The 15,155-nt window shown below is 45.3% G+C and overlaps 1 protein-coding gene across 2 annotated transcripts in view; it reads left to right on the top strand.

Annotated features, from left to right (window-relative positions):
• The first annotated feature begins 2,272 nt into the window (after positions 1-2,272).
• The window catches only part of SLC5A10 (solute carrier family 5 member 10), a 97,839-nt gene continuing 84,956 nt past the window's right edge, over positions 2,273-15,155 (top strand). Inside the window, exons 1-5 of one of the 2 annotated variants that reach the window (XM_033166968.1) lie at positions 2,273-2,387; positions 3,621-3,692; positions 6,317-6,421; positions 8,073-8,132; positions 9,091-9,195. In XM_033166968.1, the coding sequence (XP_033022859.1) occupies positions 2,301-2,387; positions 3,621-3,692; positions 6,317-6,421; positions 8,073-8,132; positions 9,091-9,195 (429 nt within the window). In that variant the 5' untranslated portion in view covers positions 2,273-2,300. Of the gene's footprint in view, positions 2,388-3,570; positions 3,693-6,316; positions 6,422-8,072; positions 8,133-9,090; positions 9,196-15,155 lie in introns of those variants that run through there. The other variant, XM_033166967.1, reaches the window with a different exon arrangement.

Here is a 15,155-nt window from a genome sequence, read left to right as displayed (position 1 = left end):
AAAAAAAAAGTTGTACTGTTGTACGCAGTTCAGTGACATTTTTTGTAGAAGTGCTTTTATAGGGAAAGCATATGGAGTATGCACTGGTATTTATTTTCTGCAATGAGAAGAATAAATGACTTTGTTTTTGTGTGAGCTTCTTAGGGAAATATTTGTTCGGCGGTTTGTGCTCTTTTTTTGGCAGCGGAACAGTATTCCGGGTGATGAGTATGTGCGTGCCGGCAGCTTCCTGCGCTCCTTCAGTCTCCCCCTCTCCAAAAAAAGCTTGTTTTGGCGTTTTTGCAAGGCTTCCCACACCTTGCAAAAGGGCAGCAGTGGGCTTCAGTCTCACCCTTCTGGAATCTTTTTAGCCTTGCTTGCAAAACTTCCATTCCCACAACCTCCCAATACAGTGGTACCTCCGGTTAAGTACTTAATTCGTTCCGGAGGTCCATTCTTAACCTGAAACTGTTCTTAACCCTGAAGCGCCACTTTAGCTAATGGGACCTCCCGCCGCCAGAGCATGATTTCTGTTCTTATCCTGAATCAAAGTTCTTAACCTGAAGCGTTATTTCTGGGTTAGCGGAGTATGTAAGCTGAAGTGTATATTGTCCAAGGTACCACTATACGCTGTTCAGCTGGGCGCTCTGCAGAAACAAACCTTAAACCAGCTCACGCATGAGCAACATTGACATGCGAAATCCCCACCTCGAGAGTGTCGGGTTGGAATTTGATATCTCTTCAGCTGCCCCTGCGTTGAATGCAGAACAGGCTTCAGGAACAGCGTTCCAGGGTTAGGCTTTAACGGAAGCTAGCTGCTCATTAAACAATGCCGCTAGCTAACGAAAAGGCTGACACATTAACAAAGGAGTGTCAATGTTTAGGAGGAAGGGCCTGTGAGGGGCTATATTGTGGGGCAGGAGGAAATGTCAAGTTGACATGTGAAGGGAGAATTGCACAAAAAATGTCAAGCTGCAAGTTCTGCCAAGCAGGGACCTGGGGGGGTGTGTGGAATGGGAAGAAACTTGATTCAGTTAACACTTAAAGGCAAAACCCAACTGATTCACTTTTTAAAAAAATATTCAAGAACTGAAACAGCTATCCTTCCAACATTCTCCCTTTTCTGAATTTGCAGCGCAGTTCCAGTCAAAATTGAATTGAACTTATTATGGTCCCAGACCAAACTCTCATACTGTACTAACAAATCAGAAACACAATAAAATTAGGTTAAGTTTACAATCATATAACGATAAACAATACCGTTATGGCAGCAGTTAAAATATGGTTTAAGTCTTAATATCTACAATATCTATAATTTGCTTCTAAGGCCTTAATCTTTATAATGGCACAGCTTGTTCCCTAAGTTTATGGCAACTGTGCAAAATTTGGCCACCTTAACGTAATCTCTGGATCCTTGACCAGCCAAAATGTGCTTAAAAACCCACATACTCGTGAATGTATACTGCAAAAATGCTATATATCATAGGAAATTGCATGCCAAAACGGATATTAGGATAAATTTGACCTAGAACAATGAGTTTCATGAGGGCTTTTTTTTTTTTTTGCTTAAAGAAAAGAAAAGAAAAGTCAAGTCACAGGTGTGCTTAAGACTGAGCTTAAGATTGGAAAAAATGAGAATCTGAAAACGACAAGATCCACCCATCCCTGGCCAGTCATGGATGGGTCAATACCTTTAACTGAATAGTCCTGTTGGTTTCACTTGGATTTATGTGAAGGAGACCCCCAGTCCCCTTCCAGTGTTTCCCATCTTCCCACGTAACCGAGGAAGAGTCACTGTTTTGCTCTGGTTTGTCTGTGGCTGTGGCCTTAGGAGGGACCAGAGATGGTTTCTTTTTAGTTCTGCGGGGGCACATGGTTGAGAAGGGCGCAGCTTAGCATTTTGAAGAATGATCCTAAAACACCCGAGTATGAGCAGGTCATGCAGCCCCTCAATCGGGGAGGGGGGCAAGGTGGGGCGTGTGTCCTGAGCCACGCACATTGGTTTGGGTTTTTGCAACACCCACGCAACTTCATCGGAACAAAAATGCCAGCCAGCATTCAAATTTGCAAATTTAGCCACACCCCCCCCCCAATTCGTGTAGCTCTTGATTAACCCTCGGTTCATTCGTTTCAGCTGAGAAAGGGGGCAGACTCTGCCCCAGGACCAAGACACCTCACCTACATGTACTGCTTCTCGAATCACAAACGGTCTACCCCCCAGGCTGTTTAATGATCAATTCCTTGACTCTTGAAGCAGCTGGCCTCTCTCTCTGTTCCTGGGTCCGGCCACGATGTCCGCAGAAGACTTTCCCCTGGCTGAAATGCCCACTCCTTCGCCCCAATTCAGTGTTACTGATGTGATCGTCGTCGTGGCGTATTTCATCTTGAACTTGGCAGTGGGAATATGGGTAAGGTGGGCAAATCTTTAAACGGTTTAATGGCCCGATCAACTCGGCGACGTCTTCAGTTGACCAATGGGACTGAGCATTCGGGGTATGCCAGCTTTTAAAAGAAGCGGTTTGGGTTCTGCTGCCTGGGCACAGAACATGCTCAGCCGTATTGGGCTGTCTTCTTTCTCCCCGCTCTTCGTTCCCCCGCCAACAGAATTCGTTTGCATTTCTGCCAATCTAGATGCTCTGCTGAGCTTGCCGATTATCTCCCTTGTCGCACATAACTGGTGACATTTTGACTGTGAGCACTCACGCCTGAATGTCAGAAATGGAGGGAATAGTATTATGGTTATTATTACCTATCCTGCCTCTAAAAATAAAATAAGATTCTAGTCCTCATGGTGACGAAATTAAATAGGAATCTGCTTTGCACCGAGTCAGAACATGGGTCCATCTAGCTGGGTGCTGTTTGCAACAGATTCCAACAATCTTTTGCTGAGGTTTAGAACCCCAGGCCTAGGCAGCTAAATCTGACCCTCTAACCCCCACCCCAAGCTGGCCACACCTCTGCTTTGCACCCTCCTTTAGTGTCTGTCTCGAAAATGTCTGCCTGGAATAGTTATCTTTCTGAATCAGAATTTTATTGCTTGCCCTACACCCAAAAGTCTCAGAGTGATTCACAGCAATTTGAAACACAACTTTTAGGAGCCAGCTGCAGCTTGCAAAAAGTTCCGGGTTCAATCCAGGACTAGGAATACCCCCCCTCCCAATCCGAATTCCCAGAGAGCTGCTGCCAGTCAGTGTAAATAATATAGAGTTAGATGGGCCAATGTTCTGACTAGGGCAGCTTCCTATGTTCAAAACGAGAAGAGGGTGGGTCTGAAAAATACGCACGCAGCCCAACTGTGAAAGACCAGGGAGAAGAGGCATATCTTCAGAGTATGATGCGAACCATATAGGGAAGGAGCCAGGCACGCTTCTGTGGGGAGGGATTTCCACAATTCAGGGGCTGCCACAGAGAAGGCCCTGTACCTGCCCACCACCTACCCAACTTCTCAGGGTGCTAAAAAACCCAAGAGGGAGCCCTCTGCCGATCTAAAGACCTGAGAGACTCTGTGGGGAAGGAGGTGGTCTTTCTGATATTTGGGGGCTATATTGTGGGGCAGGAGGAAATCTCTGTCCAGTTTCCACGCTCTAGGCACAGTTTGTCTGTCACGCACCCCCTGCTTAGTCGTCTCTTTGCTTGTCCAGTCTTCATGCAGGGCAAACAGAAACACTTTGAGTGGATACTTCCTGGCTGGGAGGAACATAGCCTGGTGGCCGGTAAGTAGATTCAACTGCCTGTTTAATTTTGGGGCTCTACAAGGTTTGATCCAAGCCTCACAGAGGGTGGTCACTTACATGCATTGTTGGAAAAAACAGCAAGCGTCCGCCCCCCCCAAAAAAATAGGGCAGAAGAACATGCATATCTGCATAAAATTTGCACATGCTAATTTATATTTCTAGATGCATGTTTAGAAAGTCACTTTCGTGCAAAGCATACCCATTGGAAATAATAGCTCTAAAATGGTAAGAAGAGGGATAGGGTGAAAGAATATGTATGATTAATCAGGAAGGCTTACCACGGTACCCCGACGTCAGAGAGTAAAAATGGACTTGGAAGAAGAAATACTTGGATTGTTTTTATGATATTGTGTTGGTTAAATATTTTGTAAGGTATGAATTAGAGTAATAAGTGCAGCAGTTTTATGGGAATAAGAGATAGAAAAGGTTATAAGAAGTTAAGATTTGCAATATGAAGTTGTATTTTTTAGATTTTGAAGTTAAAAGATATAAGACGTTGAAATGAAAATTATGAAAGTTATGAATATAGGTGAATGATTTGTTAAAATAATTAGAAAAGTTACTAAAGTAAATTCGAATTGAACGCAGGAGAGAGAACGGGGGAAGTCCCCCTTAATTAGATTCGGAATAAGATTATAATTAATAGTTGGAGAGTTGGTGTTCCTGTGTGTAAGGTATGTATTTGTTTTCTTTTATTATGTTGATGTAGTTTGTAGTATTTGTTTTTTCTTTGAATGATTGTTATTGTTTGTTGTTTCTCTGTTGTATTTGTTGTTTTTTGATGTGGAAAACCAATAAATTCTTTGTAAAAAAAAAAAAAGGAAATAATATCTCTAAGTGACTCGCGTGCACTAATTTCAGTGAGTCTACTCAGAATAAGACTACCGCTGGGTAGAAGCCAACTGCTGCAGTGCTAATGCCAGTACCATGCAGTGGTTAGTTGGAGTGTCAGACTGGGACCCGAGAGACCAGGGTTCAAATCCCCACTCGGCCGTGGGCCAGTCCCTGCCTCTCGGCCTAACCTACCTCACAAGATTGTTGTGGGGGGTTAAATGAGAACGGGAAGAGTTGGAAGGAACCACAAAGGTCATAGATCCCAACTGGCTGCAATGCAGGAATCTTTTGCCCAACTTGGGACTCGAACCCATGACCCTGAGATGAGGAGTCTCAAGCGATCCTTGGAGGGAAAAAAGTGGAATGTAAATACAATAAATGAATGGACCAGGTGTCCTGTGTGCCTGCTCAGTCAGGGCCGTCTTTACCTGGGGGTGCAAGGGGTGTGGGGCATCCGGGCGCCGAATTCTGGGGGACGCCAGGTGCCCGCCGCTGAAGCCGCCTAAGCTCTTAACTACCTACCTGTTATGTAATAATAAATAATTTAGATCAAGCTAGGAAAACAAAATACATATATATTTTTCACTCCATAAGACGCACTTTTTCCCTCCTAAAAAGTAAGGGGAAATATTTGTGCGTCTTATGGAGCAAATGGTGGTCCCTGGAGCTGAATTTCCCAGGGGCCAAAAGAGGATCATGCTTTTTATTTTAAAAGAGAAAAGGGGGTGTTGAAAGGACCCCGCTCAGCAGCTGATCAGCAAGAGATCGGGAGAGAGATAAGAGTCCTGGCTCCCTTTCAGCTCCACCCTCTTGCCCCGCCCTCCATTGTTGAATGTGCTGCAGAGGGAGGTTGTTTCTTTCCCCAGCGACATGTGACAGGCTGATTAGATTATCTGTCTGGAAACTGTAGAAAAGGCTCCCTTTCCTTTAGAAGCGGCAGAAATGTGAGTTGAACCCCATAAAAACGGGGCTTTTCCTCTTTGCTTTTCCCCCTTTGCAAAAGGAGCTTTGCTTTTCCCCATTTGCAAAAAAGCTGCAAAACTTTTAGCTGATCCTCAAAAAAACAGGGCTTTTCCCTTTGCAAAAAAGCTGCAAAACCTTTAGCTGATCCTCTAAAAAACAGAGCTTTTCCCTTTGCAAAAAAGCTGCAAAACTTTTAGCTGATCCTCAGAAAAATGGGGCTTTTAGAGGAGGAAAACCAGAAAAAATATTTTTTATCTTGTTTCCTCCTCTAAAAACGAGGTGTGCCCTATGGAGCGAAAAATACGGTACCTAGGTATTACCGAAATGTATACCTACTGTTTCACTAAAGGAGTTTTTACTTTGTGTGCTCATTTACCAAAGACGTGCCGTGCCAGCGGCAGCGCTTGTCATTCACAAGGGTGACGCTTGTCAGACTCAACGCCGCCGCTTGTCATTCTCAACGGCGCCGTGCACGCGAAATTAACTACATTTTGGGGCACCGGGTGGATCTTTGCACCTCGGCGGCGCATATGCTAAAGACGGCCCTGTGCTCAGTCCAAACTCTTCTCTTACTTTCCGGCACCTGCTTAAAACATTTTTGTTTCACAAGCCTATCGAGAAGATATCGGGAGATATGTTTAAATACCTGATTTTCAACTCTTTCCAATTGATAATTTTAATGCTTTATTTTTATTTATTTTTTGTAATTCGCTTAGGGTTTTTGCAGTTCATTTGGTATAATAATAATAATAATAATAATAATAATAATAATAATAATAATAATAATGGCTGCTTTTGGCTTGCAGATTGGTGCCTCGCTCTTTGCCAGCAGCGAAGGATCGAGCCTTTTCATTGGACTGGCTGGCACGGCGGCTGCAGGAGGGGTAGCAGTGGCCGGCTTCGAATGGAACGTGAGAAGTGCCGGATTTACGTATAAGCTAAACAAGCTATAGCTTAGAGCCCCACTCTCTTGGCCTTCCCCCCCAAAAAAAATTAAAGGAAAAAAACAACACCTGGATGTACATTTCCAAAATATAAGATAAAAAACAAATAAAATAAAACCTACATACAGTCGTACCTTGTTTTGCGACCGGGATCCGTTCTGGAGCCCCGGCCGCTAGCCGAAAAGGATGCAGGGCAGCCGCGTCTGCGCACTGGCGTGGAGTGGTTTGCGCTTCTGCGCATGCGCAAAGCAAGGTTTAGCGATTCTGCGCATACGTGAGCGGCAAGCCTGGAAGTAACCCGTTCCGGTACTTCCTGGTTTGCTGCGGACGTTCGCCAGAATGGATGCTAGATGAGGCGGACCTTCGCGGAGGTATTACTGTACAGTTAGAACTTAATAATTATTTCACTATTCATATACAGGTGAAACTCGAAAAATTAGAATATCGTGGAAAGGTGCATTTCTTTCAGTAATTCAACTTAATGCATAGAGGTGAAGAACAAGAAATATTACGACAGAGAAGTGTGCCACCCCTTCAACTGCGGTGAAGTTTTCCTTCTCCGGTTTAATTAATTAACTTATCAGTGAACCTTTAGAAAGCCATGCATAGATTCGGTGAAAAATGTAAGAACTGCTTTTAAAACAACAAAACATTTATTTGTTCCTGATTAGAAGGAGGGTGCCGGGGTGTGTGTGTGTGTTACTGGTTTGTTTTTGTTCTAGTCTTTATTGTGAGTTTTGTGTTTCTCGTCTTGTGTTTTTCATGTTGTGAACTGCCCTGAGATCTACGGCTGAAGGGCGGTTATGCAAATTTAATAAATAAAAATACGGTAAATAACGTAAGGAGAGCCCTACTGGTCAGGCCAAAGGCCTGGCTACAAAGGGACAGAGGAAAATGTCTTCCACCACTGGGACATCTAGCTCAATATTGTCTACACTGACGGACAGCCGCTCTCTGGGATTTCAGGCAGGGTTCTCTCCCAGCCCAACCCAGAGATGCTGAGGATTGAACCTGAGACCTCCTGCATGCAAAGCAGATGCTTGACCACCGAGCTACTGTCCTTCCCCATCTATGCTCCCCCCACACTATATGTTTAATATCACTTTGAGCAGTCATGACTCCTGCTGCAAAGACTCCTGGGAATGGTGGTTGTTTTTGTTTTTGTTTTTTTTAGGGTGCTGGGAGTTGTTAGGAGACCCCTCTCTCCCTCACAGTGCTACAACCCCCAGAGTCCCCTGTGGAAAGAGAGCGATGGATTGAAGAAACGATTCTGGGAATTGTAGATCGGGGAGGGGAAGGACAACCCCCGCACCTCTTAAACTACAGTTCCCAGGGTTCCTTGGTGGAAGGCAGGAGTGTCAAAAGTGATAGCACAGTGGAATTCTGGGAGCCCCCAAAGAATTCTGGGAGCCGTAGTTTGCTCAGGGTGCTGAGAGTCATGAGGAGACCGCTTGTTCCTCTCACATAACTACAATTCCCAGAGTTCCCTGTGAGGAAGAGGTTGAACCACTTTGGAAATTTCAGCTAGTGGTTATGTCCAAAGCACAAATCTCTTTTCTTTTACACATATGCACCGATGTGTAGGACCACACTTAAGTGTTTTTACATCTCTTTCCAGGCCACCTTTGTGCTTCTGGCGTTGGCCTGGGTGTTTGTTCCAGTCTACATCTCCTCAGGGGTAAGTGGGGAACTGGGTTTGGTCCTGTCCCTTGGTTTGTGGGCTTCCTGCACCTCCAACAGCTGCCAGTGTGGTGTAGTGGTTAAAAGAGGTAGACTCATAATCTGGTGAACCGGGTTCGCGTCTCCGCTCCTCCACATGCAGCTGCTGGGTGACCTTGGGCTAGTTACGCTTCTTTGAAGTCTCTCAGCCCCACTCACCTCACAGAGTGTTTGTTGTGGGGGGAGAAGGGAAAGGAGAATGTTAGCCGCTCTGAGACTCCTTCGGGTAGTGATAAAGTGGGATATCAAATCCAAACTCCTCCCCCCCCCTCCTCCTCCTCTTCTTCTTCTTCTTCACCTCTCCCGTGCCGATTTGGTGCCGCCTCCTGAGGCGGCTGAGGCTCACGGCCTTCTCTGTACTTGGCAATTCAAATAATAATGATAATAAATATCTCCCAAGGCTCCTGGGTGAAAAGACACCACAATTTATTTTAAGGTGATTCTAATGCTGTGTTTTGCATTGCCGTAACCTGCCCCGGGACTGTCAGATAATAAATGGTGCGACTCCTCAGGGAGGCAAATTTTCCACATTTCTGCAACAGTTTGTCACCCTGAAAATTCACCTGCGTTTTAGTGCAAATTCCTCTAAATATACATATTTTTGTCTGCTCTTGGGCTTGATGTACACATTTTCACAGGCCCTTCCCCCCAATAGAATGCATGTTATCCCCCCCCTTAATATAGGCATTCTTATCCACACTTTTCGCTAAGACGTACTTTTTTGTACACATTATTTGGCTGGAGAACTGCAGCACAAAATTCGGAGAAGTGCAAATTCTGCTGCGTTTCATTTTGCATGCGAAGTGAAAATTGGGCTAGGCTCACGTTAAAATCTGAACGGAACTGGGATTTCTCCCACCCCGAATTATAACACTGGCGTCTGGTTCTTTTGTCTTCCCGTCCCTTCCTCCGATCAGATTGTCACCATGCCGGAATACCTCCAGAAGCGCTTTGGCGGGGAGAGAATCCGGATATACCTTTCATCCCTGTCTCTCCTGCTTTCCATCTTCACCAAGATATCGGTGAGTGGCTGCTAGCCAGCGAAATAATGCCTCTCAAATATGGCGGGGTAGGGGGTGGGAAATATAACTAAAAAAGCCAATGCAATCCTGGGCTGCATCAATAGGAGTATAGCATCTAGATCAAGGAAGTAATAGTACCACTGTATTCCGCTCTGGTCAGACCTCACCTGGAATACTGTGACCAGTTCTGGGCACCACAGTTCAAGAAGGATACTGACAAGCTGGAACGTGTCCAGGAGAGGGCAACCAAAATGGTCAAAGGCCTGGAAGCGATGCCTTATGAGGAATGGCTTAGGGAGCTGGGTATGTTTAGCTTGGAGAAGAGAAGATTAAGGGGTGATATGATAGCCATGTTCAAATATATCAAAGGATGTCATATAGAGGAGGGAGAAAGGTTGTTTTCTGCTGCTCCAGAGAAGCGGACACGGGGCAATGGATTCAAACTACAAGAAAGAAGATTCCACCTAAACATTAGGAAGAACTTCCTGACAGTAAGAGCTGTTCGACAGTGGAATTTGCTGCCAAGGAGTGTGGTGGAGTCTCCTTCTTTGGAGGTCTTTAAGTGGAGGCTTGACAGCCATCTGTCAGGAATGCTTTGATGGTGTTTCCTGCTTGGCAGGGGGTTGGACTGGATGGCCCTTGGGGTCTCTTCCAACTCTAGGATTCTATATAAATGAAAGCAATAAATGAAGTAGATAACTGTTCTGGGATGTTTAAACCTCTCTGCCCTGCCAAGCCCCCCGAAGCAGATGCCAATTACCAGATGCAAAATTGGAGACGGGGCAATAATCTCCCTTACTTAGCAAATCCGCACAGATCTGCTGAGGAAGTGAGGTGTGTGTGTGTGTGTGTGTGGAATATTGGGGGTGGCCACCCCTGGCTTGTGACCCCCCCCCCCAAAGTTTGTTCAAGGGTCATTGCGACCCCTGGGATTAAAAAAAGAGATTAGCCTCCTGTGTTTTTAAATGACTTGATAGCCCAGTCGATAAAGCATGAGACTCTTAATCTCAGGGTTTTGGTTTCGAGACCCGTCTTTGGGCAAAAGATTCCTGCATTGCAGGGGGTTGGACTAGACTAGAGGGCCTCTGTGGGCCCTTCAAACTGTGATTCTGTGGTTTGATTCTGATTACTGTTTTCTGAAGAAGTTATCTGAAGAAGTGTGCATGCACACGTAAGCTTATAGTTGGTCTTTAAGGTGCTACTGGACAATTTTTTTCATTTTTTTTCATTTTTTTTTTAAAATATATTTCGACTGCGTCAGACCAACATAGCTACCTACCTGAATCTGATGACTGTTTTGATGTGCATTTGGACACTGCTTTTGGAATAGTGCCTTTTTAGAAAGTGGACTATGAAACTTAGACTAGAAGAATATAAAAATGGATCCCAGGCTTGATCCCAGGTGTCCGTATTGTTGTTGTTTAGTTGTGTCCGACTCTTCGTGACCCCATGGACCAGAGCACGCCAGGCACTCCTGTCTTCCACTGCCTCCCGCAGTTTGGTCAGACTCATGTTGGTAGCTTCGAGAACACTGTCCAACCATCTCGTCCTCTGTCGTCCCCTTCTCCTTTTGTTGTTCAGTCGTTCAGTCGTGTCCGACTCTTCGTGACCCCATGGACCAGAGTACGCCAGGCACGCCTATCCTTCACTGCCTCTCGCAGTTTGGCCAAACTCATGTTAGTAGCTTCAAGAACACTGTCCAACCATCTCATCCTCTGTCGTCCCCTTCTCCTTGTGCCCTCCATCTTTCCCAACATCAGGGTCTTTTCTAGGGATTCTTCTCTTCTCATGAGGTGGCCAAAGTACTGGAGCCTCAACTTCAGGATCTGTCCTTCTAGTGAGTACTCAGGGCTGATTTCTTTGAGAATGGATAGGTTTGATCTTCTTGCAGTCCACGGGACTCTCAAGAGTCTCCTCCAGCACCATAATTCAAAAGCATCAATTCTACGGCGATCAGCCTTCTTTATGGTCCAGCTCTCACTTCCGTACATTACTACTGGGAAAACCAAAGCTTTAACTATACGGACTTTTGTCGGCAAGGTGATGTCTTTGCTTTTTAAGATGCTGTCTAGGTTTGTCATTGCTTTTCTCCCAAGAAGCAGGCGTCTTCTGATTTCGTGACTGCTGTCACCATCTGCAGTGATCATGGAACCCAAGAAAGTGAAATCTCTCACTGCCTCCATTTCTTCCCCTTCTATTTGCCAGGAGGTGATGGGACCAGTGGCCATGATCTTAGTTTTTTTGATGTTGAGCTTCAGACCATATTTTGCGCTCTCTTCTTTCACCCTCATTAAAAGGTTCTTCAATTCTTCCTCACTTTCTGCCATCAAGGTAGTATCATCAGCATATCTGAGGTTGTTGATATTTTTTCCGGCAATCTTAATTCCGGTTGGGGATTCATCCAGTCCAGCCTTTCGCATGATGAATTCTGCATATAAGTTAAATAAGCAGGGAGACAATATACAGCCTTGTCGTACTCCTTTCCCAATTTTGAACCAATCAGTTGTTCCATATCCAGTTCTAACTGTAGCTTCTTGTCCCACATAGAGATTTCTCAGGAGGCAAATGAGGTGATCCGGCACTCCCATTTCTTTAAGAACTTGCCATAGTTTGCTGTGGTCGACACAGTCAAATGCTTTTGCATAATCAATGAAGCAGAAGTAGATGTTTTTCTGGAACTCTCTGGCTTTCTCCATAATCCAGCGCATGTTTGCAATTTGGTCTCTGGTTCCTCTGCCCCTTCGAAATCCAGCTTGCACTTCTGGGAGTTCTCGGTCCACATACTGCTTAAGCCTGCCTTGTAGAATTTTAAGCATAACCTTGCTAGCGTGTGAAATGAGTGCAATTGTGCGGTAGTTGGAGCATTCTTTGGCAGTGCCCTTCTTTGGGATTGGGATGTAGACTGATCTTCTCCAATCCTCTGGCCACTGCTGAGTTTTCCAAACTTGCTGGCATATTGAGTGCAGCACCTTAACAGCATCCTCTTTTAAAATTTTAAATAGTTCAGCTGGAATATCATCACTTCCACTGGCCTTGTTGTTAGCAAGGCTTTCTAAGGCCCATTTGACTTCACTCTCCAGGATGTCTGGCTCAAGGTCAGCAACCACATTTCCTGGGGTGTATGAGACTACTAAAACATTTTTTGCTTAGACAAGCCTATGCATACATTTAGAAAGTTGGCCTGTGTTTCCATCTGTTTTTAGTTCATTGCTGATTTTGTTTTGATTTAAAGAGTAGTTGTTCTTTCCACTGACAGAACTACAATTCCCAGAGCGCAATTGCAAATCCTTCTTTATTTTATTCCAAACCAAGTCATAATTACCGGGTATCTTGAAACAAATTAATATTTTTATTTGTCATCCAAATTCCTAAATATTTAACTCTTTTGGCCACCTCAATTTCTGTTGATTGTTGTATTTTTTGTATTTTTTCATTATCCATATTTTTCACCAATATTTTTGTCGTCTTCTTATTTCAGTGTTTTTCAACCACTGTTCCGCGGCACACTAGTGTGCCGCAAGATGTTGCCTGGTGTTCCGTGGGAAAACATGGACTGGCGGTTGCGGCACTGGCGGGAGGTGGCGACGCTGCTGCTAGCGGCAGGTGGGCTGGGCGCGTCTCCCCCTCGGCCCACGGCGGCGGCGGGCGCCTTTGACTATGAGCTGCTCCTCTTGCAGTCCATGGGATTCTCCCGTGTCTCCTCCAGCACCATAATTCAAAAGCATCCGTTCTTCGGCGATCAGTCTTCTTTATGGTCCAGCTCTCACTTCCATACATCACTACTGGGAAAACCATAGCTTTAACTATACAAGGTAGAGAAATGACCTCTGCCTGTGACCTTCACCAATGGGTCACTGTGGCCTAATCTGACCTACCTATCGCAGGTGATGGTTCAGGCGTCATACAGCTCTCTCGTCAGCAGGAGGCGCTGTTGGTCAAGTTGCTGTCTTAACCCAGAGCTTCCTATGACCTCCTGTTTTCTTTCGCTGAATATTATTCTGCGTCTGTCTGTTTGACATCGGCACACCCTTGCTTGTTTTCCAGAAAAGCCTTTGGGGAACAGATCTGTGCTGCAAGAGGAGGCTTAAATATACGAAGCACAATCCAGCCAAAATTAAGCCCTTTTGCATCCCATTGAGTTAAAGGTTCAAGTGCACACTTTGACTTTCCTTGTCAAAACCAGTGGGAATTAAAAGAGCTTAATGTTTCTTTATAGGCCAATTTTAAAAGCAATAAACTTCAGCTGAGTCATGCCCATAACACTGTTATGGGGACAATTATTGCCGTTTGGAATAAGTATATATAATGAATCACCTTATTATCTTGTATAATATGGTAGAAGGAGGGGAGGTTGATTAATGGCTACTAGCCATGATGGCTTTTTAGAACCTCCCGCCTCAGAGGCAGTCTACCTCAGAATCCCACTTCCTAGATTCAGCCGGTGGACTTAGATCCTTACCTCCCCTCCGGCTCCCAAGGGCCAACTTTGAAAGCTGGTTAGGGTTGTTCACCTCTCAGTCACATGACATTACAGTGATGTCAGGTGATCCGTTTCCCTTTGCCTGCGCGGTTTGAAATCTGATCGCACCGTGCTTTGCAAACGCCGACGATCAGCTGGTCGTCGGCAGGTCTTGGGAAGTGGCAGGGCTTTCCAGGTGTCGATGAACAGCTGATTGACAGCACCTCCTTGAGGCCAGCTTAATGGTGTAGATAGGAAATTTGGGGGTTTCTTGGACCAAACTGGGGAGAAGAATTTACGGTGTGAGAATGTCACACAGCAAGAGGTTCTGAGGGACACAGCAGGTATAATAAATAAGTTGTAAAGCAGCTAAGCGTCTTGATCACACCGCATCTAATAAGGTACTTCCTGGGAGGAAGTGTTTAATTGGGAAAAGGAAGGCTAATTAGATTACTGAGAAGATCTGAATGGAGAACCAGGTTCTCAACAACCAGGTTGTTCCCAAGGACTGAATCGGCCTTGTCTGGTAATAGCATTTGTCATTTCTGCATAGCTCTTGCTCAGGAGCCAGAAGAAATGTGGGCATACCAAAAGCTCACATATCTAAGCTAACAGCCCGAATGGCCTATTTAAAATTATTATTATTATTATTATTATTATTATTATTATTATTATTATTATTATCATTATTATTATTACTACTACATTTATATACCACCGTTATCTTCCAAGGATCTCAAGGTGGTGTATGTGGTTCTCCTCCTCCCCATTTCATCCTCACAACAACCCTGTGAGGCAGGTCACACTAAGAGATGGCGACTGCCCCAAGGTCACCCCAGTGAGCTTCATGGCTGAGTGAGGATTCGAACCCTCATCTCCCAGTCCTACTCCCAACACTCTAACCATTAAGCCGACTCTCGTGTGAGAGGTGTGGCCTGGAGGGGAAGTGACTGAGGAGGAGGTGGAGCCTGGGAAGAAATACAAGTCCAAAGTGGAGAGGCCAAGGAGGGTCATATTTGGCCCCTGGCCCTGAGCCACGTGGCCCCTGTTTTAAGGTGTGGAACAACACATTTAAAAAACAAGGCAGCCCTGAACTATCCACCTTCATCCCTTTGCTGCTGTAGATTCTTGCAAAGCACATTCAAACTTCTGTTGTCATCTTGGGCTCCCCCGTCACACCTAGGTGTGACTTCCAGACTCCCGTCCATTGTTATTCCCCACGCCCCTCGTTGGCCCTGCCTGGGATCTTTCTCGGTTCCCCAAAAGGACATGCCGCCTTGCAAAGGCTGGGTCCCTGTTCTTTAATTGCATTGCAACAGTTCTTGTGAGTCACTCCCTATTCAGCCACCGAGTGACTGGTCCGGTCTGGGAGATTAGGGCTAGCATCTCACCCCGTTCACGGGAGATTTGGATAATCTTTGTTGACAGCGAGTTATTGAGATGAATGTCTGCAGACACGCGGGGATGGTGTGAAGAGGTGGAGCAATTTATTCAGGCCAGG

The sequence above is a fragment of the Lacerta agilis genome, chromosome 13, assembly GCF_009819535.1.
Source record: "Lacerta agilis isolate rLacAgi1 chromosome 13, rLacAgi1.pri, whole genome shotgun sequence".
In the NCBI taxonomy this organism is placed as follows: Eukaryota; Metazoa; Chordata; class Lepidosauria; order Squamata; family Lacertidae; genus Lacerta; species Lacerta agilis.
The sequence above is the reverse complement of the archived record's forward strand: the minus strand, read 5'-3'. Positions and strand labels throughout refer to the sequence as shown.